This window comes from Euwallacea fornicatus, chromosome 1 (assembly GCF_040115645.1).
Source record: "Euwallacea fornicatus isolate EFF26 chromosome 1, ASM4011564v1, whole genome shotgun sequence".
In the NCBI taxonomy this organism is placed as follows: domain Eukaryota; kingdom Metazoa; phylum Arthropoda; class Insecta; order Coleoptera; family Curculionidae; genus Euwallacea; species Euwallacea fornicatus.
Window position 1 is genome coordinate 5,317,561 of NC_089541.1, and position 26,996 is coordinate 5,344,556.

Sequence of the window (26,996 nt, forward strand, 5' to 3'; positions counted from 1 at the left end):
ATAATTAAGATTAATTTTAATTATTATTATAGTACAAGAGAAATGAAGATGACAAAATGGTTTTAAATAAAATAAAATCCAATTAGATGCCTTTTTAAAAGAACTACCTCCGATAGTTTTAAAGTATTGACTTCTGTGGCCAACTTTTCCAGTTCCACCAACAGTTTTTGAGATAATGGCTTATTTCCAAACTTCCAGGATCTGCGTCTTGTTAGAGATTCGACTCTGAGTTTGAAATGAAACTAAGCGATTTATACCAAGCATTTAGACAAAAGGTTTTTAGAGAATCAGTAATCAAAAATATTATAATCGCAGTGGTAGCATCATTTCGTTACGATTCTTAAATCAGACCATCGCCAAGAATCCAGAACGACTCAGGTTCAAAACCTAGAATCACGGAGAAGCACTTCTGAGCTGACACTCAGAGAATCACACACCTGCAAAAACCGTGGTTACTTTTTAAAACGTCAAATCACTAAATAGTAGGATAAGCACCATTCATACTTGGTGCACATTGAACTAACGCGATATGTTATACAGGTCCGGGTAACAGGATTTTTACCATGCATAAAAATAATATTAGTTTGTTATATAAACTATATTAAAGAAATGCTTTGTTAAGGAAATACAGGGTGTTGAAGTTTTATACTTCTTCCAATTTATCTTTTACAACTCCAAAAATTTTTGACATATTTTGCTCAAATTTTGAGCATAAGTTAATAGTATATTTAGACTAATCTGCTTTTCATTTTCCATGGTAGTGAAAAGTTAACGAAATGCATACTATTCACAGAGATGGGTAAGTAGTGGAGGACTGATTGCTTGGTTTCCTCGATCGCCCGATTTAACACCTTTAGATTTTTATGTTTAGGGTTTTATGAATGAAAATATGTACTTTACTCCTGTAAACTCTCAAGAAAAATTTATAAGGCGAATAAGAAATTCCACTTTTAGAATAACTGCTCACAGGTTCAAAGATGTTTAGCTGTCTATTTGACGACGTTCTAGTTTATGTAATAATTATTATTTGATTTTATTCTTCAATTTATTCAGTATTCGAAGTTACTGTTGTCCTTTTGGCTACTATTATTTTCTATTTACCTTCTTTTAAAAATCCGCTTTACTCTTAGGTCGTCAATAAATAAATCCTTGCTACGGTTTACAATGTAGTATTATTTAAAAAAATGTGATGTCAGTAGAATGTCAGAAGTATAAAAACCGATTGAACCCACTCGATGAAAAAAGTGTCATGGATTACTTCACCATTTTGCAAATAATTGAAAAACGGCTATAGAACCTAAAATGGTGAAAACAGATAAAAATCACGAATTTAATAGGCAATCTAAATTTCTAAAATTAAATACTGTGCGATGCATCACAAAAACTTGGACCATAACATGGATCGTAATCCCAAAAGATGTCACGGCGTAGAGTTTCACGACCATCTAGTATTATTTAATTATGTATACCTTAAAGAATAACTTATCCGCACAATTAGACTTAAATATCTCAGAAACTTTAGAAGATATAAAAGATAAAGTGAAAACAATGTAAAATTTTTACACCCTGTATTTCCCTAACAAAGCATTTGTTAAATATAGTTTATATAGCAAACTAATATAATTTTTATGCGTAGAATACGCGATTGAAATTCAGCTACAAAAAATTGTATTCTCTATATATGTCAATATGGCAGTAAAGCGCCTAATAACATTAGATATTAGCGCGAACTACTGGCTATTTGAAAAATCAACTCAAGCTCTGGTGAAAAACAGTGAGTTAAGAAAATACATTTTTGTAACTAATCAAGTACCAGGAAATTGGCAAGATTACTTGTTGTGTTTTATATTGGTTGCATTTTTGCATTTTTCAGCTCCTTAACAGTAAATCGCGAGTTGGAATAATGAATGAGATCTCTTGTGAACAAAATGGAACCATAAGGGAAAGCGTCATTCTGACATCAAATTTATCAGATAAAATCCTGTTTGCGGTTATGATTTGTCACTCGGTGTCTTTTGGTTTGTTTGTCCTACGCAATAGCCTCACTGACAGCTAAATTTGTCAATTGTTTGGCGTCCATTTCAAGTCATTGTTATAGCCCGCTAATTTGCAATCAGTTTTCGTAATTTTTGGAAAATTTTTCAATTTTTGAAAACTTTTTGAAAATAAAACACGAGAAGAAAGATTGAAAATTACTTATTTTATGCTTATATCCAATTCTGGTAAGTATTCATAACTGTATATTTATCGTTTTTTATTACAAGAGTAGTCAGAATTCATGCGAAAAATCAAGTAATGAAACTGAATTTGATGTATCTACTTACATTTACCCTTGTCCTAGGACAAGGATTTAAAAATATTGTATGAAACGCTACAAATCGTATGAAATTCCTGTCCAGCAACCTTGGAAAAAATAAGCTGGAGACTTCGAACGTCGATTAACTTAGTGTCATTGTACAGGGTTTCCCATTCCAAACTATACTGTCAAAGGCAAAGGAAAATTTTCCTAGCAAAATAAAAAAATATTCTATTGGATTGATACACAGGGTATTGCATCGCCAAACTAACCACGGGAAAACCCATGTAAATTTCACGACCTTTTAATATTATCTTCCGTCTTCATTTAAGAACAAAATTGTATTAGATACCTTTGAAGGTTCTTTTATCAGGAGCTCCCATGTAAAATACGAAAAATGTCCTCAGCACTATTTGCGAAATATTTTGAAAAAACATTCCTAAAATCTGCAAAGTTATAATACGATCCTGATATTTTCCTCAACTAAAGCATCAGCAACAAAATAATGTATTATTTAATGGTATTAGAAAACAATAAATAAACTTTCCTAATTCTATTTCTAAGTTAGTAACTGCTCAAATAATCCCAACTGTTTATAATTTAGTTCCATTTAATCATATTTCCTTTCTGTGCTACTGTGGGACATTTTTTAGGAAATTTTAATAAAGATAGAAACGTTTTGACTAAATTATTTTCATTATGTTGCAGTCGAATATAAGGCGGCAGTTGCTGGTGGTTTAACTGAGGAAAATATCAGGGCAACATCATAAGTTTGCAGATTTTAGCAAAACTTTTTTCAAAATATCTCGCAAAAGGTAAGAAGAATGGTTTTCATATTTTTCATAGAAGTCCTTCATAAAAGGCCCTTCAAAAAAGTCTAAATTTGGCCTTAAACGAACAGGGAAGACAATATTGGATGATTTTGAAATTTACATGGCTCGTTCCGGCGATGCAACACCCTATATATCCAATTCTATTGGTTTTATTTTTAATTTAGACAACTATAAATTTTTTTAAATCGCGTGTTCTAAATGCTCTCCATCAACTTCAATCCAATTTTGAATTGTAAGTTCAAAATTTTGCATTACACAACGAAACAAATTCCCATCTTAAAAATTTATCGGTTTTGCCAAGATTTAAATTAATCATCAAAATGAGTAGTTATGTAACATTTTTTTTCATTTTTATACCTGCTTGTTGGTCATTGGCGTGAAAATCCTCACGAACTGTTTACCAAAAATCTTCACGGTCCAAAAGTCGTTGTTTGGTGTGGTGTAGCAACAATTTTGGAGCTAAAAGAGCGGATTCTAAATTAAACTTCACGAATAGATTGAGGTTTACTTCAGCGGATGACGCACAATTTTCAACTGAAAATTCAAAATTGCATTGAAGTTGACGGGCACTTAAAAGTTATGATTTTAAAAAATTGAATGTTTCCTAAATTAATAATAAATCTCGTGGAATTAGCTTTATATTAGTCGAACAAAAGATTGTTTTTCTTTGATTATAAAGTTTTTAGTTGACTTTTAAAGTATATAATCCAACGTGGGGAACCCGATAAATATGACATCAAATTAAACGAAGCGGAACTGCAAAAAGTTAAAAGTCACCACACCTCAAAAAATTATAGTTTAAAAAAAATTTTTAGTTTTCATTTTTAAATCGGGATTGAATGTCTAATTTCTGAGGTTCCCGACGAGACTTTTTTTCTGAGAGGTGTAGCGTGTAACTTATCGTTCTAAAGGATTGAGAGATTCTTCGAAAGCCTGAAAAGTGCTTTTATTTGTATTCCACGCCAGGATTTAAGTAATGCGAAGATATTTTCAAGGCATTTATATAAATATTTCATGTTGATTCCGCAATTTGCCCGACGAATTGTACAGGAAAACATTCAGGAAGAGGATTTTTGCCTTCGAGAGCTTTCAAGATGTTCTTTGGTAAGTTTGGGAGTGTTCCAACCACCGGGACCGTGGTCTACACCCTCCTTTTCCCTTTTCGCAGCTGGATCCGACCCAAAAGTGCCGCCATCGACGTCGTCGTCAAAGTTCGGCAAGTCGCGGTCGTCGTTATTAACCGGCACATCGAAGCATGGCATAATCGTAGTAAGAGTGTCAAGGTCGCCTTGCATATGCACTGTGACTGCAATTGCACCAATGCAACAGTAGGCCACGATTCCCGCGAAAACGCCGCCGCCGACTTGATACCGTGCCAACTTCTCGCCGGCTTTTGTTTCCCGTATTTTGAGGCTCTTCCTTTGTTTTCGACTCCGGGGTTTACATGGGGGATGAAGTTCGAAGTTCGACCGACATCTATAACTCGGTAAGTCGTCACTCACTAAGTAGTTAACTCTAGAGATTTAGCACGCGCTCATTAAGACTTAATACGCCATTTAAGTGACTTTGAGTTTAAATTTAATTTTTGAGGGGGAGTTCGTTTCTAGATATGAACATGAGGCGTGAAGCGCAGTTTCTTCTACTTTGCAACAAATAATAGTCTCCGACAGTAAGCTGACCTTCGCTATTTTCAGTGTAGAATTTTATTGTTTCCTGTTTGTTTGAGAGTACCGTTATGCTTCTACTAGTAAATAAAACGTAATGTATTCTATGTGAGAAAGAAGAGTTTCCTATCACAAAAACAACAAAACGAAAGTACAATACGCACAGGGGCACTTTGTAAACCGAGGTATTGCAACATTCCGATAAAATCGTATGAAAATGCACTGATACTGCCGGAACCTGCGAAATGCTTGAAACTTCGGGATTTTGAGGAGCAAAATGACTCCAACGAATCAGCTCCCAGTGAAAAAATCAATTTAGTGCTCCTAAAGCTCTTAAAATAGGCTCCAAAATTTTTAAATCATGCTCTCAAGAAGGTCCAAGTTCTCGAAAACTGATGAAAATTTAACTATGGCAAAGAGTATTCAGGATTGCTTCTTGACACTGGTAGAAATGGCCAGAGTATGTAATAACAGAGAGTGTCCAAAATAAGAATGTCCAGCATGAGAATCTACTAATGGATAATAGATACAGGCTTAGTCAACTAGAAGGATTGTTTTAGGTGCAAGCAGTGCACACATATCTACTAAACTATTTTGTACTTTTCAGATATTTCGCAATAAAACAAATTTTTAAAGTGATAAAAAATTCAAAAATAATTTAACTCATTAAAAAAAACAATAAACAGTTTACCACCGTTTACGAGATCTTCATGCAACCTTTTTATCCCGGACACCATATACAGGATCCTCATGCACAAATATTTTGATTATGTAAGAAAAATTCATAATGTCGCAAAATATATAAGGAATAAGAAGATTGTAGTTCACTTGCCCTTAGAATTGAACCTTCATAAGGCAGATTTTTTTTAATTAACCTATAGGAAAAATAAAAAAGCTTTTGCCTTAAAAAACTACAAGTCCAGAAAGCAGCTAAAATCTAGATCACCACATTAAACATACCATTAAGAACCCGCAATTTTGAAACTAACCCATGCATATATGCAAATGACATAGATACTCAATAACACTACTCAAATATATCTCATTTTACTAATTGCTGGATGTGTATGTGAAGGGCACGTGCATCAATATTGCTACTTCACAGCTTTCATTACAATACACATATCTTGTTGTTAAGAGACTTTCCGTTCCAATACGGCCCTGCGTGGGGTGATTTTCAAAGTAGACACGACAGCAAAAAGTTGCGGAAAACGATGAAAGCGTATCCCGTTCATTAAAATGGCATTAACGGCATGGAGTATTTCTAAGGGGTATTTAACGTACGCACGAGCAGACCTACTTTTTGAATATTAAAATTTGGTGCGTTGGTTGTTAGAGCCGAGCGAAAATGTAACGGGGGTTGAAAAATGCAAACTTTGCATAAAGCTGTGCTATGAGGGTTGGAAATTGTGTATAGGTTTGTTGCTTTTTCTCTGAAGCTTACTGAGCATTTGTGCTATGATGAAATTTTGTTATGAGTAATCCGAGTTGAAACTGCTGAAATCGCTCGTAAACATCAGTAGCAACCAACTACGGAAAATCCTTGTGTTAATAGTTCTACTACTAGTGGTAGCCATTGAAGTTGGATATAACATCTAGACTTGTATAGTTCTAAGAAATGTCCGACTTAGGGTAAACAAGATTTTTACTTGATCCATATTTATTTAGTACTAGGAAGTAAAACAACAGAATAAATTAAATAATAATTAAATATTTAAATTTCAATTGTGAGAAATTTTTAAATACAGTATGAATTAAGATACAATAATGATTTAGCAACTTATTCTAGAGATTTGTAAGAATTTTTTACATATTTTTTATTTTTTTTCGTTTTTTCGGGTATGATTTGAATTCCACAAAACTGTAGAGTTTCTGAGAGTTCGTGGGAAATTCCTCTTCGATAGATAGAGATTCCTGTGGTTTTCGACGTTTTTTTAGCCGTTTTCAGAGAATTTTTAATGCCCCTCATATTATACGTATTTCTTGTTTAAATAAAATTCTGATTTTTACTCAGAACCTTACAAAGTTTTCCTCCTTTTTATTTGCGGAATTTAGGGCGATCTGTTTGTTTTCTTCAGGAAATTCTTTTATAAATAAATAAATCTTTTAAAGGATTTCCGGTGTATATATACATATTTAGGAATCGAAAAGTTATTCTTGGTATTTTGAATTTCCAGATTTTCAAGCTTCGGGGCTTTAAGTCATTTTGAAAGTTCCACAAAGGAAAGTATTCCGAGCGAGGTTGTTTTAAATATTGAAGAATTTTTGCTCTCGTTTGAAGTTTTTTCAGTTTGTCCAAAATTCAAGTTTGTTAATTAAAAGTTTTTTTTGAAAAATAAAAAAAGGACTTTTCGAAGTGTCTGAAAGGCTACCTTTAAGGTTTTTTATTTCAAAAAATATTCTATTTTTCTTAGGAATTTTTAGAAACCGGAAGGAGGCTTTTTGACATATTTTACGATTTTTTAATAATTAAAATTAATGATTTTTTGACCAGATCACTTTCGAACCAGCACGAATGTAAGCATCTTGACAACCTCTATCGCAGTGATTCAAACGAAGACGACATCCATTAAAATCTCTTCTTTGACTAACCGTCTGTTAAGGTGAATTGTTAAACTTATTTTTAATAAAATAGAAATTTGTTCCTTTTGTTATTCAATATAATATTATTACGCATCCACAAAACTATCTTTGATTAATCTAGTAAGTTATTACTTTTTTCCAATCAGTGATTCAGTTCAGACTTTTACTACGTACTACATTGAAATTTAACTACACTGACCTACTGCTGGGCATGAGGCAAAAATAGAAAACCAAGGCTCTCTTTGAAATATAAATCTATCCTCAATACTCGTTCATATCTGCCTGCAAGCACTTATTTAATTGACTGCAAAATTGCACCATATGATTAAACAACTCCTCACATACCCATACTTAGAACGTTAACAAAAATATGTTCTAATCTCCCCTTTATAGTATTAAGTAATGGCGATCGTAGAAAATTGGTAACCTTGAATTTAATTACTAAAATTGCAATACCCAGTTGTGATTCACGGATTGTTTGGCATTTCAAATTTTTATAGTTTCTAATTTTATTTTTCTGTACAGTAATTTAAACCAAGGCTGGCCGATGGACCTCCTTATACCCAATAAGGCGCAGTGAATGGCATTGATTAGATTCTCATGTCATTGTTGCGTACAATGGATTGTTATCGTTTTTTTCGCCATTACACCTATCGCTATATTGAAAATCAAAGGCCGTGTTTTCCATCAACTCGACACAGAAAAGATCTTATTGACTGTCGAAATACACTTTATATTCAAAAATTATATAATTTTTCAAATCCCTATTAGACGCATTTTCTAATGCTAATAAACCTCATTTATACATGTAAGACATAAATTTTTTAATGACTTACTTAAACTAAGTAAGAAATCAACAATGGAGGTCCTGAGGTCGGGTTTGACATTTTTTCATATTACGCACAATGGTTTTTGGTGAATTCAATTTGGTTACGATTTTCCCTAGTCAGACTGACTCATATGACCTTTCGTTTTAAAGCGTAAAATATTTGGCCAACAACTTGTATACTTCCTCTTGCTGTTCTTGAGAAGTAAGGCACATATTTGCAAATTAAGCCATCAGCATCAAGGCAACGAAAATGAATCTTCCCCGAGTGTCTAATAAACCAGAGGTACTTATTACGGTGCTTCTTACCTCTGTGTGAACATTGAAAGTATCGCATCTTCGAGTAAAGAGGACGACAAGGTCAGGTCCATTCATCTTATGTCTATAAGGAAACAATTTGTAATTTTAATGATTAAACAACTAGGGAGCTTTTAATGTAACATTGATTTTTTGCAAATAAATTGGTAAAATAGTCTCGTGCCAGAAATGATTGTTGCGATGACACAAAACTATGGGTATGGCTTATTGGAACTAAACAGCAGTGTAATTAGTGATTAAGTCCAAAATTGATTGCCAAATGGACGAACAATTACACAGATTGTTAATCGGGCCGTCCAAATTCGAATAATTTGGGTTATCTTGCGCTGGCCTCGTTCTTTTATCTCATTTATTTCACATTTCAGCATGTGCATTTTTCGGTTTATTTTGGTACTAAAATACTGATAAACAACTTTAATCGAACGACGACCGAAAATTTTTATGCAATTTGTTTTTGTGAGTTCAATATTTTAGCAAAAAGGATCATTTTGTTTATTAGAATTTCAATATGTCATATTTTTAAAAATATCTTTAAAAATTTCAAAAAAATAAATTTTTGCTACCAAAAGGCGAAAACTAGAGCTCCGAATACATCACTGTTAATACAGAATTTTATAAGTGCATAAAGCTTTTAATAAAACACACGCGACATATTGAAAAGCATGACGCACAGTGAAGTGTCTTATAAGGCGCAAGAGCTTGTAAGATGGATATTATACAATATTGCTCATCAGAAGTATATCAAAATTACAACATACTGATGAAACATTGAAAAACGAAACTTTTAATAGCGATGAAGAAACGGGATCAAATATTAATGTTACTGAAGAAACAAAATTTAATTTGACTGCGTAAATTATACTTTCGTCAAGTCTCCACTGAATCTTAGACGAGGGAGCTAAGGAAGAAAATTTCAATAATTGAAAAAAGAATACTTAAAAAAAATTGAAAGAAGTAGAAACAAAAATTTTAATGATGTTGAAAAGTTGGAACTTAAAGTTAGCGTAATGCAAACATTAATTTATCTAAGAAACCATTTTTTAAATTAATTATTAATTACGTTAATCGCATTAAATACCTTTATATGTGAAATTTAATAATTAAGATTCAAATTAAGAAGAAACCGAAACTTGAAAAAAATTCTATATCTTATTAAGATTCGAAGAGCTACTAATATTGAATATCTTAGAAAAGGGAATGAAAGTAAAAAAAAATCCCTATTAAATGAAATTATAGATAATTAAATATAGAAAGGCTAAAATTCCCGAATTATTGTAGCCAATTCATCAAAAAATGTGTGATTTGGATCTATTCTTAGGAAGAATTATATTAAACCAAAATGGCTTGTGCACAGATGATTTGCACAAAATATTTAAAGGACTTGCGATGTCACAAAATTTTAGTAGGTAGTTCTAATAGAAGAAATACCAGAACATCAGGAGAATAGAGATGGCCTCCCTTGCCAGGAAACAAATCATTGCTATTCCAAAATAAGAAAAACTATAATAAACAGAGAGCAATATTTAGGAAGATCAGATGGCTCTGAAGAAAAGGATGAGAAAAGGTGGAACGGAAGGAAACCGAACGTCGCAATGAAAACTGAAGAATTCTACTGTTCATAATACAGTGACAAGGACACAAAATACTGAAGAATTCACAGAGATCAAGGAAATAGGCTGATGATTTCCTAATTACTACTTCTCCGATCACAAACTGCACATAAAGTTCCAGGCCGCATATAGTGAGCTAACATATAAGAGTTCCACATATCTCACTTGGGGTGAAATCGTGGAACGTTAATTGATAGGGGTTGATTAGTTCTAACACTAGGGGTTAATTAATTCTTTGGAGGATTTTCGAGTAATCTGTGTTGAACTTCAATGCCGTCTAATCATTTTCTGAATATCACTAATTTTTTGTACGCCTATTTAAGTTCTAATATTTTTGCCAATCGAACTATTCACTCCCGCCACTGTACACCCACAATCCACACATTGTCTAATTTTGATGATGTCGTTGTTTAATTTTCTTTCAATTTCCCGCCAACGTGTTAAGGATACCAGGCAGGGCCAGTGTTGGGGAAAGTTGCCGCCACCCAGCGGCGGCAGAACTCAAATATTTGCCTTGCCCGGCTAAAATATTGTTTTTTAAGGACGACGTTTTAATTTACAAATTGATATCGATCACTCGCCTTTTTATGGGCTTGGTTTTCGGTCATAAATTGCGAGATTAAAATTATTGCCTTGTTTTTTTACCCCTCGATGGCTCCCCTAATATTTGTCCAGCAGTTCGTTTTGCATCAATCATGTCAAGAATCCGGTGGGTGTTTTTTCTCTTTCGTAATGTGCGGTGAGTGTCAATAAATTTTGTTCGCAAATAATTGGAGGTTTGGCTTTAACATGAAAATGTTTCTTGGACCCTGACAATGGCAATGGCGTCCTCAAGGTTCCCGTCCCACAGCAAGCAATAAAATAACTCATTATTATTAACTCTAATACAACAGCCCGTCTAAATATCACCTGTACATGCACCGGACTTATAAATTAATTAATTGGTAATAAGCCTTATTTTTATGTCAATTTAAATACTGAAATGGCAACCCTCCGGGCCCGTGAATAATAGATGCCTTGTTGGTATTCTAGTTTAGCAGGCTTAATAGCACATCCAATAGTAATTAACCGTTATTATCCAGCATTATAAAACACTTTCATTCTCTTTACACTCTATAACAGTGGGCCCTAAAAATTGTGAAGTCCCGAAAATGTAACTCCGTTCCAAATCCGTGTGTAAAAGTATAAAAACGCAGGAACTCTCTACACTTGCAGGATGCATTAAGGCGAGTCGACGGTCGGCAGGACCAAAAGGGAAAGGGGGAGGTGGGGTGCAGAGAAGGGAACGGAAAGGGATCAAAAAATGCGATCAATAGTGCCCCTCTCTACTTCTTAAACCCTCCACAATTGCACTGAAGCGCTGTCAAAACTGCTCTCACCCCTTTTCGGTCGGGCGCTTAAAAAAATGGGCCAACTCGGTGGGGGGGAGGGGGGATCGGGGGTCGGGGAAGGGAGGACGACCGGAAAACAGATAACGGAGAAGGGAATGCACCAATTTGGAAGATTCCCGAAAGTGTGCACGTTGAAGAGGGTGCAGAGGGGTTGGAAGTTGATGGTTTGATTGAGAGTGTATGCAGATTTGAGGTATGAGGTAGAAGGGGTAGTGATTTCCGTTTAACATGAGAGAAGTAATGCGTTATGGTTTTACTCATTTAAAAGCCACTAAGATTTGCATTTAGAGGCGGTCAGAAGGTTTACTTTATTTCTTCCTTTTAGGGTCAAGTTAATAAGGTGCCGTTAATTTCAACCTCTGGGAGGTTTTCACAGAAACCGAGAATCCAATCTCTTCTTTATTTAAACGTTTCTATGGAAATTAGCTTGGAGTTAACGTTAGCGAAATATTAATAATTCGGCACTTAGAAACCATAATATTAATATATTAACTCGGTGTCATTTAACACAAAAAGTACCTAATTGCGATTTTTTTTATTTCCAAGAGTGCAAAAAATAGCGTATGAACCTCGAGAATATCCGCTATATGTAGATAATAGTCCGTTAGTCCGAGCAATCTGCTGTTCTACAATCTGTATTAATGCTGCAAAACTTGTCGCATTTTTCAAATATTTTCCTATATTTATCATTTTAAGGTAATTTATCTTAAAAAAAAATGTTTATCAAGAAACGAACTTTAAATTTTCTATTATTTTCGGCAATTTCACAGACGACCATTCGAGTTTTATGGATGTAATCAGTAAAATCTACAGAGCAATGAGCAATATACTACAATTAGTTCTATGGTATATTCCAATTTTTGTTTTAAATCATATAAATGTGAGTTCGGAAATTGTTTTTACCAAAATAAAGAATTGTGAAATATAAAAATTTGAAAAAACAAATGCTTAACCCAAATAAAAGCTTAATTCAAACAACCCAAACTACCGTATAGGTTATCAGTATTAGATGGAACGTCATCCCAAATTAAAATGCAATATTGTATAAATTTTTAAAACTCTAAAGAATATATTGTAACCTATTTTCAAATTTAAGCACCTTGTATTTCAAGGAAAGATTTTATGTTTATAGCTGTAGAGGGTGCATCGACCATTTAAACATTCAATTTTGCGACATGAAGTATTTCTCTATTTTTATGAATAATAGTACTTTTTTCCAAAATAAGTCATAATTCTTTATGAAAATCACAAAAATGTACTCAACTGCTATAAATGGTACGTGCCCTAAATCTCTTTAACTTCACAGCTTTCTCTTCCCTGATGTTGACTGTCGACATTTAAACCCTAACTTGCACCCAACTTGAAAATTGAGAGTTACCGGCTTCATTGGAAAGTTTTTTTCTTCTATGTCTTGATATAGAATATGTCCTTGAATACTTTGAACAACATTTTGTAACCGTGTATAGACTGTTTTGAATCACAAAAATAATTACATTCTTCAATTATATATTTAGAAATAGTGCTACCCGTACATTACACAAATATGAAAACTACCGATCACTACAACACCTATTCTAGATTTCATCAGTTTTCTAGGGAATTTTATTCGCTACTATCTTGTTTCCTAATTTATTCAATTTTGCCTTTTAAATGAAACAAGTTAAAGCATTGAAATAATGAGATAGCCCCGAAAGGGGAAGAAAAATTGTAGAAAAAAAAAACAGTTTTTCAGAATTTGATTTTATTTATTGCTTTAAAATGGCGCCTACGTGGTACCTTTATTTGCGACCAATAATTGGTATTTTTATGCCATTATTGTCGCGCGCTTTGCATTTTTATTGGTTCAGAATGGTCTCCATTCCTGATTTCAACACAACCGGCAACTAACATTATCAAGCTATATCTGTTTTTTATTGATTCAAAATGGCGCCCATCCGCCATGTTAATACGCAATCGAAATTATTACACATACTTAAATTTTTTTTTTGCTTCAAAATTACCCAATCTTGAAAGGTTCCAATGCGAAATGTACGTCAAAGGAGTATTCGTTAAGCAATTTTGCGAACCGTATTTCGATTAGCGTTCAGTATTTGCGTCCAATTTGAATACGAAAACTGATCCCCAATTTTGATAGTGGAAAAAGGAATTCGTTAAGTTCTCGCTGTTTTTCCTTGCCAATACAGATCGAAGTAGTTTAAAAATATTGTATTTTTATGATAACTGCTGATGTAGTATACATATGATTTAAAATGAAAATCTCAGCTCGATATATCGATTACAAAACTCCACATATTCGAGGAATGGAATAATGACGTTGCAGTTGAAATGCGGTTTGAAAATATGAATTAATACAGTTACGAAAAAAGAACTACTTACCTAAAACTTGATAATGATAACGTGTAAAAAGCATCAAATGTGGTAAATTGTTTTTCGATTAAAAACGACCGCAGTGATGTCGTGTTGGCGTTATAGGTTTGTTTTATTCAAAAAATATCTTGACTTGTTACGAGAAGGAATAATAATCGTTTTAAAACCACTGGGTACCAGGTGTCTGGATTGCAGAGGTCTGCATTCTTTAAATAAGGGGTGAGCAAATGCAAATGACCAGTCTTATTTTTTGCCAAAGCCAAGGCAATAATTAAAATTAATTAAAGCCTTTGGTAAACGGCAGAAACTGGTTAAAAACCACATTACCTAACTTCATAACATATTTAGAGAAACAATTCAAGATGGTAATTCTACATCTGTAATTATGTAATAGGGTGTTGACTGCAGTATAACAAATGTTACCGAGCGTGAATAATGAGTCTATCATTCATGTTCAATAGTATTTTTCTTTAAAATACTTTTTATTAATTTGTAGCTATATGAGAATATAGTAATTTTACATGACGAATTTATCATTCACAATCCATACCATTGGTTGGTTAGAACACACTCTATTAGCAACAAACATGAAATACCCCACGCCCCCGCAAATACGTCCCTCTCCAGAATAGACCTAATAAAATTTCCATACGCATCACTGCCGCCAGAGTATTTAGTAGACCTTAAATATCACTTTTCAGTTGGTCTAGAATTTTAAATCATGAAACGTTAAAATATTATAGATTTTTTTTGTTAACCATTTAGTTATTTCAAATCAAATCGGTTAGAAATTCTACTTAAAATAAATTTTGTGTAAATTAGTGAAGTCCGAGAACTAAACTGGAAGATGCGAAAGCTCTTGGAAAATCAAGAAAAGTTTTATTTAATAGTGGGTTGTTTATGAATTGAAATTTGACGTTAAAAGGCAAACAAAAATGGTTTTTCATAATGGAATTAATTATAAGGTTTAATTAATTAGCTGAAAATATGGATATTTCACCGTGGATAAAGTATAGTATTGTACTCGCATGTAATGAACATCATCCCCAGAAAAGAAATACGCCACTCGGTTCGTTTGTAAATCAAACTTTCCCATCGGGGATAATAGCCTTTATTATATGTATGTCCAATATAATATAATATTCTTCCTATTATAATGTGAAATAGTTTTGAAATATCATACTTTTATGTTAATTGTTGACGTGTGACTATGACTATTTTTAAACCCTTATCAAAAGTGTTCAGACATGTCGGTGGGTATGTGTTTGAACAGGTAGGAACAAAATTGATGCGAACTGTCAACTCCGTGTGTGGTTTTCACAGGTCCACGTTTTCGTGGAATAGAATAATGACATTGCAGTTAGAAAACATAGATTTATACGGTTATCAAGAAAAAAGAAGTTCAAAGCGATAGACCTATATACTGAGTTGACATTTCTTATTAACTTTGATTTTAAGTGGTTGAAAAAAGTTTAACACTTGGTTTAAAAGTGGTAAGGCCAGCAATTATCATTGTTGCAATACTTTTAAACGATTTCAAACCGTATTGGCAGAAAAAAACGACCCTACGCAAGATGAGCACTAAGAGCTAAAACGTAAGAGTGCAACGTAAAGAACGAATGCGGTCGTTGATCGCGAACGTCCCTCGTATAAACCGAAAGGCCACATAAGATTAGAGAGAGACTGGACATTTAAAAAGAGACCAATTCAAGTTTAAACTAGGAAAATTGAGAGACGCGGGGCGAGAAGGGGGGGACGACGGACAAAGACGAAATATTTCGCCGACTATAAAAGGAACAAAATAGTCCCGAACGCGAGAAAGAAAAAGACAACGCGGGTCATCAGACAAAGACTGCGCTCCAGACGGAGAGGGGCGATATATTCGGGCCTCGAAATTAATACGTTAGAAAAGAATAAAAACAGGCCGTAAAGAGAGACCCCGACACCTTTGAAAAGAGAAGGCCTAGGCTCGTAGTAATTTCAAAGACAGACAGCGCTACGCGGCCGTCGAAAGAGAGACGAAGACCAGAGATAATAGGGATGCACGGCGGTCTAATAGGCGAGGGAAGGGAAAATGCAAGTGCATGCAAGTGCCGAGTGGCGTCGCACTTGTTGCGTCACGATGTGACGTTACTACAGTAGTGATACAGACCACCATTCATACAACACTTTACTGCAAAATTTCAAAACGAGCGTACCGCGCCAAGTTAATAACCATGTAACGCAAACCCGAACAAAGTAAGCCGGTTTTTGTTGTTTATTCGTTCTCCGCGATTTCATCGCCAATTGCGATCGGCTTGACTAACGATTAATTTTTGTTTCAGATTTGTCGGAAATATGGCGAAAAAAATCAGACCGCTCGCACCGTCGACCTGAACAAGGCCCCTTTGCCCCCCAGTGTTCAATAGTACTCTCAGTGACTCAAATAGTGACTAGAAAAAATACCGGACCAATTTTGTGTTGTCGCTTGTAGTTGCTGGAACGGATAATACCAAGTGCGGAGGCAAAAAATAATCAAAATCCTTAAAAGTTTTGTGTAATGATTAATGCGAAGCAATGGGTAATAGGAAATTGAGTTTCGCATCAAGTGTAGCAAACTTGCCGCTCGAAAAAAATGGCGGAGTGTTCTTACGCGAGATGTGTCCAACAACGGAGGAATATTAGAAGAGAGCTGCAACGATGGACAAAAAATATGGTTCATATTGTCGGTGAGTCCCACTTTTTCTTAAAACTTTTGTCCGGATCGATACCGCGCAAACTTGGCCAAAAGCGTCGGGATAATATAACCTGTTGCCCGCAGGATTTTCCACCGAAGAAAATTATTTGTTTAGCATTCCGCCCATGTTTAGGGAAACAGTTTCCCTCCTCCCTTTAGATTATTGTTTTCCCCGGGAACTTTAATTCAGAGGGCAGGGGCTCCTTTGGCGCATTTAATGATTTTTAAGATGCAGTTTTTGTATGCGTCGTAGCCGCATTTTTCTATAACGGCGCCGAATTATTTTTCTTTTATTTTCGTCCCGAAATTCGCCGTTTCCGATAACTTGGTCTCGCCCTTATTCCCCTCCATCCGAAGGGTCATGTTCTCGTTTTAATGTTGTCTGGAAGACAGGAAAAGGCGAACAAGAGATGGAACGCAGCGTATTTTCAAGAATAAGATATGACAGTAATGGAGAAATTTATTTAGCGCAGTTACCTTGCAGTGATTGTTATTAATAATCGAGGTAATAGCTCGATAATAAATGTAGAGGAACTTTAATGATTCTTTCAGGGTCTTACGGAAAGTACTAATTTACTGAATTTCCAGATTACGCGCGTATTACGTTATGCGTAACATTGAAATGCTTCGACAGGCCGCGAAAAATTTGAACCCATGCGGCATTTGAAGATTAAAATTATTTAGTTGACCGTGATTCATTTTGAGCCCGAATTTCTGTTGCATTCCGAACTCTACATAAACGGAGACGAGAATGAACAATAATTGTTACCGAAGCTTATATTAACAGATTTCTTCGAAACACAGTTTTAACTTCTGTTTTAACCGTATACGTACTTAGGGTAAAAATTTCTTTGTTTGAAACGAGCCTTGAAAGCGAAATCACATACTTATAAGCTGCGGTAATTTGTTTTGCTTCTAACCTGCTTGTCAACAGAATTAAACTCCACATCATTAAGAAAAAAAAACATTTCTTTCCAAGATCTGCATCAATTACATCGTCGTGTTGCAGCGTCCCTTTTCTTGGAAGATAAGGACATCTTTGAACATTTGTCTTGCGGACGGGTTCAGAGATCGATTTATTTAAAACATGCTATGCTATAATTTTTCGGAAGTTATAGAGGGTAATAAAAAATCCCCATAAAAATGCTCATATTTAGCGCCATGTAAAATCAAGTTTCTTTAATAGTTATTTAGCCAACAAATACGAACAGTGGTAATTTACTGCACACTGTTTGCAGTTAAAAGACACTCTCGCACGTGTTAGGTAGAATGTTTTTTCCTACGAGCGCATGTGTAATAACTTTATTGTCTTCTCTAGGATCAATTAAATATTAGGGTGCGGTAAAACTTTTTATCAAACGCGTGCAGTAAAGTGTATTTGCAATTAATGTCGCATTTATTTGTGTATTAAAATGATGACGTATAGGTGTTCTTTTTAGAGCGTTCGGTTAAGGATAAAGTTTCGTACAAATCTAAGCATTGGGTAACAAAATGAACAATACATCAAACCGAACGCCGAACCAAACACTAATTTGGGCGGGACGAGATATACGATTGCAAACAGGTTTACAGTATCTACAGGTTTTTTGCATCTTCCAATTTAGTGTTTATTCTATCTTCGGTTCGTTATGCTCCTGAATATTCAAGTTAGTTCATGTTAGTTTATGAAGATTTATATGAAAGCAATTTTGAATTTGCTAAAAATATTTAAATTAACCATTGACTTCATGCAAAAAAATAGTTTCTCAATGGGTTCATTCAACATTTCTAAAATTGTTTTTCAATTTTTAATAAAAAAATCTATTTAAAAGATTTCGAAGCACATAAAGGTAATACAACATTACAATTTACTATTTATTAGGGGTAGGTTGGGAGTTAGGTACAGTGCTTCGTAAATAGTATTTTACACCCGGTGCCCCACTTTCATCAACAGGACTTACTCGAATTTCCTAAAGCAAATAAATTATTTAAAATTGACATTTTATGATAAGTTGCTCTTTCAACCATACTCCTATTACTTTTCGTCTTGGGATTACACGATGAAAACATTTAAAAGATTATATATATATATATTTTTTTTTTCCTAAATTTCATAGCCTCTCAAACCAAATTTACATGAGGCAAAGCAATACAAATATACAAAAGCAAATTTACACTGAAACGATAGGTACAAAAAAAATCAAGGGGCACTTTTCGCGATGATCCTCATTTTTCATTTTTCGCATGCGTATTTATTTTTACCAAAATATTAGTACTCGATGTCCATATCACCTCAACGGTGAACTTAGTTACTCGATATTGTTTATTCTTGTGGTACCTTATGAGAGCAATCTGGGAATTAAATTTAGTTTAAACGTTTAGAAATTCTGAAATCATAAAAAAATATATTATAATTTATTGAAAGCTTTATCACTTTATAACTTAGAAATTATCAAAATTAAGACATATGCTTACGTGATCGACCAATAAATGTGGGCTTTTCTTACCATTCCAGAAGTTTTGATTATTAACCCTAATCAGTTCATTTTCATTTATATCAACTATTTCTCTCACGAAGTCATCGGGAGAAATAGTATAATTCAATGCAGGTAAGGGTATTAGCCCTGTGATAGCAGTTCTGGTTATCTTCCTCTCAACGACACTTTTAAAAGGGTCATTATAACTTTCTTGTGGGTCACCCCGTATACATAGAAATTACTTTAAAAAGTGTAGGACTGAAGATAAAAATTTACGGGCCCGAGCGTTTTTGAGCTCATTACAAAATGGCGAGACTAGCAAGACACAGACTTAATCGATAAGACCAAGACCATATTTGATTTTTCAAAACTTAGACCAGTTTGGTCTTGGGTTAGTTCTTAATTTGCTCATCTCTTATTAAAAAACGTATATAGATATGAAAATTCTTATAAAAACAAGGGTGATGATTCGGGCGATGACTTGAACGATGACGAAATTTTAAATTTCTGTTTGCCCACATTTTATTAGAGACTAGCGAAGAGTAGAATGTGACAGACCTAGGTATATATTGTAATGGCATATTACATACCAAAGTGAAAATATTTCATTACTGTGAAGAGATTTTATCTCGACTTTAATAGTTTACCGAGACGCGCAGCGTCAACCTTGACGCTGCGCGTAAGGTTGACCTATAATCTTGAAACGGCATAGAAACTTACCACGGTGGTTTGTATACTATTTACAACCATAATATGTATTTGTAATTTAGATTGGATAATTCAATAATGATGTATTTTCATGAGCGCTGTCATTAAAAATTTTTGTTGACTTGCCTAAACAAATATCATGATTCTAATCTTACATTAGTTTTTTTTGCCGAGAACGTAAAGAATTTAAGCTCCAGAAATGCTTTAAGAAGGGTATTTTGGAGATCAAAGCTAAATAATTCAAAAAATAAGAAACCATAAATGTTTTGAGTAATAAATAGTTTGTTAAGAAAAATGGTAGAGATTAATTAAGTTAGACCAAGAAATCAGCACGGAAAATGAGAGTTAGAAGTAGAGGTAAGTAATATGACATTTCCCAACCTCTAATAAAGCTACTAATGTCAACATTATATATCATGTTTCTAAACATTTTTTGACATATTTTACGTGACATACCGTTGATGACTCATGACAGTTTTACAAAATACTGTCTACTATTTTTTAAAATCGTCGTGATGTAGAAACTAGTTTAATGCCTTCAAATATCTTCTTCTGTTTTCATTTTAATGTAAACATTGAATAACAACTTCCCACTGAATTTACAGTTAGTCTACATGTCCCATATACCTAGGAATCACTTCTTAGAAAATCTATAAATAAAGTTTATTGCGTAATGTATTAATTACTGTAAAGAAATAATACTATATTACCTTTAGATCTTTCATAAAGAATCTTCCCGACCGCCTTTCGGTGTCAGTATGTGTCCTAATTTTCTTTACCATAATATCATGCACACGCACCGGACAAAACTCAAAGTTCCGGGCAGAAATTAATCATTATTAACTTCGTGAAGTAAAGACAGCCTCTCATTATCTCTAATAAACTGCTCATATAAAAATTTTATATGAGCAGTTTATCTCGAATTTCACTGATATTTAATATTGGTACACCCGAAGGCAGCCGAGCCGATAGCATAGAAAGTCAGTTCAAGTATGTAAAATTATACGCACTTTTGGGAATAATTTTTTAAACATGACTTAGTTTTTACGACATTTAGAATTTTTTTTGAAGAATCAAAGATGATGAAAGTATAAATTTTTGTTTGTACTCAATTTATACTTACTTTATTTATATGTTGTCAATTCGAGACACTCGATTTAAAAACAAATTTTTACGTTCAGTTTGTTTTTAATTTTCTTTTGAAATTTATATTCATTAAATTCATGCGGAATTTGAAAACGTATTTGATTCTGTCCATTCTATTTCAGGTTGCATCCAAACTTCTTCAATGTTCAAAGCATGCGGAATATTTGTGTCCCGAATTTTTAACCTGCATATTTATTTTTTTACATGCACTTGTTATGGCACAAAGTTTATCAGAAAATGTGATCTAAAGTTGTTTACTTCAATAATTGGAAAATGTCTAAAAAATATATTGTTAATTTTGATTGATTTGGGAAAACCGTCGGTAAAACCCGAGGAAAACCCAAGGGACAGATGAAATGTTCTCTAAAGCCAGTTAATTCGCATATTAATCAGTTTGAATTTTATGTTATTTCTGTGTTCTTTTTAAGCATAAAACGTCACACTTGTTATGGCGAAATTTCAACTTTTTAATTATATGTCGCAGCCGAGTACACAGTCCATCATTATGAGATGTAAAAAATACGAGGTGTAAATATGAGTTGTATATAATAAGAAAATAAAATAAAGTAGATAAGTTTGGTAATAAAAGTCTGAGGAAGCAATTTGGCCAAAATTAATTTATAAATGTCACGACAAGCCCAAGAAACATTAAATTCATGCGGCATTTAAAGACCTAAATTGGTTTAACCGTCTTTCGATTTGCGTTCGGATATCGCTTGCTTTGGAATTGCGCTTGCGTTCAAATTACGTTTGTGTTCCCCTCGGCTTTATAATTTTTTTTTCGTTAACTTGCCAGTAAAACAACTTTGGAATCCCATCTATCTGTTGCAACAAATTTACCAAATAATTTATTTTCGCAATAGCGTTTGTTTAAGAATTTGCCTATATTTCTTGATTCTTACAAAGTTGAAAAGCAGAAGCTATTTTGAGATAATTATGGGTAATCTTAATGGCAACGAGTTACATATATCTGCTGAATATATTCAGGGTTGTTCACCCCACCCGTTCATTAAACATTTATTAGGATCGAAAAATGATGCGAATTTGAAAATTTGAAGTTGAGTTAACTTCGATATGTACTATTTTTTTAAAACATTGTCAACTTTCTGTCACTTCCGGTTTGATCGGAAGTGACTGTCAACTAGCTTATTTCAAATGAGACCTCTAGTATATAATTTTATTTTTTGATGCTACATAATATTTGAGACACATTTTCAGAATAATGTCCTATACTTAGCCCTCCTCATTTCAGAGATATTTGACCATGAATTAAAAATGTGTCTTCGTAATGATCATTTTAAAATTGCATATCTTCGCAATTATTAAAGACGTAATTTTCATATTTCACAGAATATCAATACAGTCTTAAGTTTACACTCTTGCTATTTATACGTTTTAGTATTATACAAGGAGTCCAAAATTAAGCTCCTAATATTCATATTTTTGAAGTTGCAAAAGACATTTTCTAACAATAAAACACTATAACTTTAAGCAATATCAAGTAGAGAATGTAATTCTCTATTAAATTGTATCGGCATTGCCCATAGGTATTTCAAACTATTTTCGAAATAATTATGTTTTATTATGTGAAACTACTAGTAGCGTAGTAGTACATATTAATTCTGATAATTTTTTTAATAACTTAAATTTTTTTGAAATAACTTTCAACTATGATAGGACAACGCATTATTTATTTTTCCTTGATTAATAATGTGAATAGTAAAAGTTTACCAGAATCAATAAGTACTACTAGTTTTACATAAAACTTAATTATTTCGCAAATGGTTTGAATTAAGTATGGAGAACCCTAATACAGTTCTATAGAGATTACATTCTCTACTTGATATTGCTTAAAGCTATAGAGTGTCCCATTTAAAAAAGTTGATTTCGACGACTTCAAAAATGTGAATGTTAGCAACTGAATTTTGGATACCTTCTGCAACATTAAATCATATAAATAGCAAAAGTGTAAACTCAAGATTCTGTATTGACATTCTGCAACAGATATGAAAATTGTGTCTATAATAACTGCGGACATATGCAATTTTAAAATTAGTTATTGCGGGGGCATGTTTTGAATTCGAGGTGAAATATTTCGAAAATGGTAAAAACTAAATATAAGGGATTATACAAAAAATATGTCTGAAATATTACGCATAATCTAAAAATAATATAATATGCTGATAAGTTAACAGCTATTTCCATTTAAACCGGAAATGACAGGAAGTTGATGATATTTTGGAAAAATAGTACACTTCGAAGTTAACTTAATTCCAAATTTTCAAATTTTTATCACTTTTAGATCTTAATAAACTTTTAACTATATATGTATACATATATATAGTTAATATAATAGTTATATATATATATATATATATGTATATATATAAATCCCTGAAAAAGGTTACGTTATTCGGAAACCAACAGTTATTAGTCCTGCTTCAATTCCGGTGCAATACGCCAGTGGAATTGACAGCGAGAATTGGAATGTCCTTTGGTTAGGCTAATAACATAAATAAATTCAGTTCTCCTCTATGGAAAACCAACTTTTTATTTTCCTCTTCACCCCTGTAAAACTTTTTAAAAAAAGTTCAGTTTTACGAGTATCGCAAAGGCTGACTGCTAAAAGAAAACTTTACGCCATTGGAAAATGAAGGGACCTACTAATTTACGGATAAAATTATTAAAATCCAAGAGTGTTACATGAAGAAAAGATGCATCAGTCAATAAAATAATTGTGTCTAGAGAAAAGCAAATACGGTTCGTACTCAGCTTTGCATAATTTATTAATCCAAAATTTCCTGGTAATTCTGAATAAATTTGCGTTGTTGGATTTCAATTGAGATAAAAACACATACAAAAAATTATGAAAAGCGAATAAAAATTTCTTTTGCTTTATTAATGACCTAATAAACCTAGTAAACAAGTACTCATTTCTCATCTCGATTTAATGGAAATCTTGTTTAAATTATTTTCGCATTCTCATAAAGTTAACTCTCAGACACTCACGTGCTCTATACTGAATTATCACCTAATATTCTGTAACACAATCTTAATTTATTTCAACTCTATTTCTGGTGCGGTTATACATCACTGATTTATTTCGAACAGCTCGAATGTTCCCTTTCGCCATACAACTAAAATTATTTCACGATTTCATAACGAAATGTCAATTTTCATTGCAAATCGTTAAAATTGCAATTAAAAACGATTCAAGAGTGTCGCAAATAATTAAAGAATCTGAATTTCAAAACAAAACCAGTACGAGGACTTGATCAAATTCCTAGGCCGAACAGTCCATAATAATTTACAATTATTAACTAGCTAATTGCAGATTATGGACATCGCAACGGCCTAGGGTCAAAACACTCTTTGCATGGCTTAATATGGACACTAAATCGCTTGGTAATCTTCAAACTCGTTTCAGATGTTTGGACTTTTTTACATAGATGGTAAGTGCGTGGAACTGGAAGAAGACTAAAGCTTGCTCTAAACCATAGAAAACCCTACCAGATTGGTGTTTTTGGACTAACAGTCTTCTTCCTACGGCTACGCCTTTGCAAATCGTAAACCCAAACCCGAAGAATATGTTTAATTGCTTAATTGTCTAGCAATCGTATACGAGTATTGAATAGCGGTAAACCAACAGGCTTGCCACTTTAGATGGACATATTTTATATTACTTAACTTAAAGGCAGATCTTTACGCCTTTATGTGGTTTTACAATAGATTTTGAAATTGATGCCTAATTTGGTGGGATGCCGAAAGTGGGATGTGTGTAATGGTAATTTCGTTTAGGTGTTGGTTTTTGTAAATCCCATCGATAAGTATTGCAATGTTCCTACACCAATGAACCTTTTCGTTTTCATGGATACTTTTCACATATTATTCAATTTACGTGAGGTTCAGATTGTTGCATCGCTGCCAACTATTTCCACTGCATACGCAGTGTTTACATAGACAAGTGCTACTTTACAGCCTGTGTAAATACGTTACGTAGATATTTATGCACTTTCCACGGCAGAGCTGGCCGTAACCTTCCCCAACTTGTAAAGTAATAAGTCATTACTATTGGTTCATTACCGCATCGCTTTTATTACATCCACACAACGCTGCAGCTAATAATAAACTATAATGAAAATAATAATAATTATTTTCCCAGCAATAGCAGTAGCTTCGTTAACTCTTGCAAAAGTAAATATTTGATCGACTTGGCGCGTGGAATTTTCATTAAACATAATACATACATGCGTAGAGACTAATGGATTTTTATATCTAAGCTCCCGTAAGTATGTATTTTTGTCACTAATCTTGAAAATCCGCATATTTAAACGATGCTCGTTACTACCTCAGACTATATCCGGACACGCAATTGGGTTTTTAAACTCTGGTTTTGAACCAAACTATGTTTCCAAATCGATCGAATAGAAGACTTCCAAGGCTGCGAAATGTAAAATCCCTTCTAAAATTTCAACATCCTCGGTTTCCTCACAGAACCGTTTTAATTTGCTACATTAAATTATAGATAACTGTCTTATTTATTGGCCGCAGTTTTAGGTGCCAGTGGTTTGGTTGCATTGAATGAACCTGGTTGAGCAACGTTTGCAGACTTTTTTGGATTTTTCAGCCTAGTTTAACTGAGGTTCTCAGGTCGTTAGTATTGCGAAGATTGTCAATTGATCTAGTTGAAGTTGCCTTGAAATCGAGTGATCTTGAAATGTTAATTGGGGGTATCACAAATTCTCTTACATTCCGAAGGAAAAAAAGCAGTGGTGATATGTAGTTCACTCACATATGCGTATCTTACGGAAAAACGTTATTTCAGATATTTTCATTTTTAGTTTAGGATTTTTGGCATCCACAGTAACGTAACTGAAATCGAGAAATTAAGCAAAAAATCAAATATTGAGGAAAATTATCTACTTAAAATATTTTTTCGCACGGATCAATTTAGTGTGTAAATAAACCCTTAAATTATAGTTTACGCAACAGTCGCTTCTAAAGAAATATTCGATAGCGCTAAGCGAAAATCAAAGCAAAAAGACAAAATTAAGGGGTTTTTTCAAACTGTGATTTATTAAATACGCAATGTTTGCATTAATTAAGGCCGAAAACTAAGACATTCAAATGCTGAAAAGCAATGAGATTTCCTAAAATTTTTAGTACATTTGACGTTAATTCAAATGAAAAGTAAAGCAACTGTTGGACGGAGAAGATGATGGAAGAAAAGTCAGCAACTCGATATGGGTGTTATTTAAAGAAAGATTGAGCGCTTGAGCTCTAATTAATTTAAGTCAAAAACTGAGTTACCGTGTTGCTTTGGGTAAATATGACTTATGGAAAAAATTCAGTTGGATTTGTTAAAAATCAAACACGTGGAGGACTCCGTTTAATAACAGGAAAAAATACGCATACCAGAAGTAACACGCAAGAAAATTTAAAAAAAAACTGATTTGCCAATATAGACAGTCTGTACCAAAAAAATTTGGAGCAAAGAACGCTCGCATAGTATATTGTGAATAAAAAAATGTTTGTGTGTTTGTCAAAGTTTTTATGTTTTTCAACCAAGAAAGAAGAAAATATTCGCGCAACCCAAGAAAACCTTCTGTATCTATAAATTTCGTAATGAATAATCGTCTACAACATTATTTGGTAAAAATAATAAGGCAAGGTTCTATTTATGGGAACTGCATACATTTGATGAAAGTAAAAAACTTTTTGCAACAAAAAAAAATGTTAATCACCCGGAAAAAATGATTTGTACATTCTCAGTAAGTTTTACTTTTATATTATATATTATAAAATAATTTGCCTGTAATAAATATTAAAATAATGTTTTGAGTGTCTCTAGGTTCATATATTTTCTTGAATTGAGAAAGTCAATTTATTCATTGTAATTTTGTCTACATTTCTATTAAATAAATATGGTATTTAAATAAAGCCTCGACTTGTATCAAATGATTCTTTTATTGACTTGAAAATGACAAAGTCTCATGTTAACTAAATACTCGTATAATGCATTTAATGTAAGAAAATACGTAAAATAAATAGGTACTACTTCGATTGATGTTTTATTTCAAAT

The 26,996-nt window shown here is 33.2% G+C and overlaps 1 protein-coding gene across 6 annotated transcripts in view; it reads left to right on the forward strand.

Moving 5' to 3' along the window:
• Positions 1-3,972: 3,972 nt before the first annotated feature.
• Eip93F (Ecdysone-induced protein 93F) overlaps positions 3,973-26,996 on the forward strand; it is an 86,879-nt gene continuing 63,855 nt past the window's right edge. For 5 of the 6 annotated variants that reach the window (XM_066285721.1, XM_066285748.1, XM_066285739.1 and 2 more), the window contains exons 1-2: positions 15,977-16,126; positions 16,213-16,596. In XM_066285721.1, coding sequence (XP_066141818.1) covers positions 16,503-16,596 — 94 coding nt within the window. In that variant the 5' untranslated portion in view covers positions 15,977-16,126; positions 16,213-16,502. Of the gene's footprint in view, positions 4,234-4,297; positions 4,616-15,976; positions 16,127-16,212; positions 16,597-26,996 lie in introns of those variants that run through there. The other variant, XM_066285729.1, reaches the window with a different exon arrangement.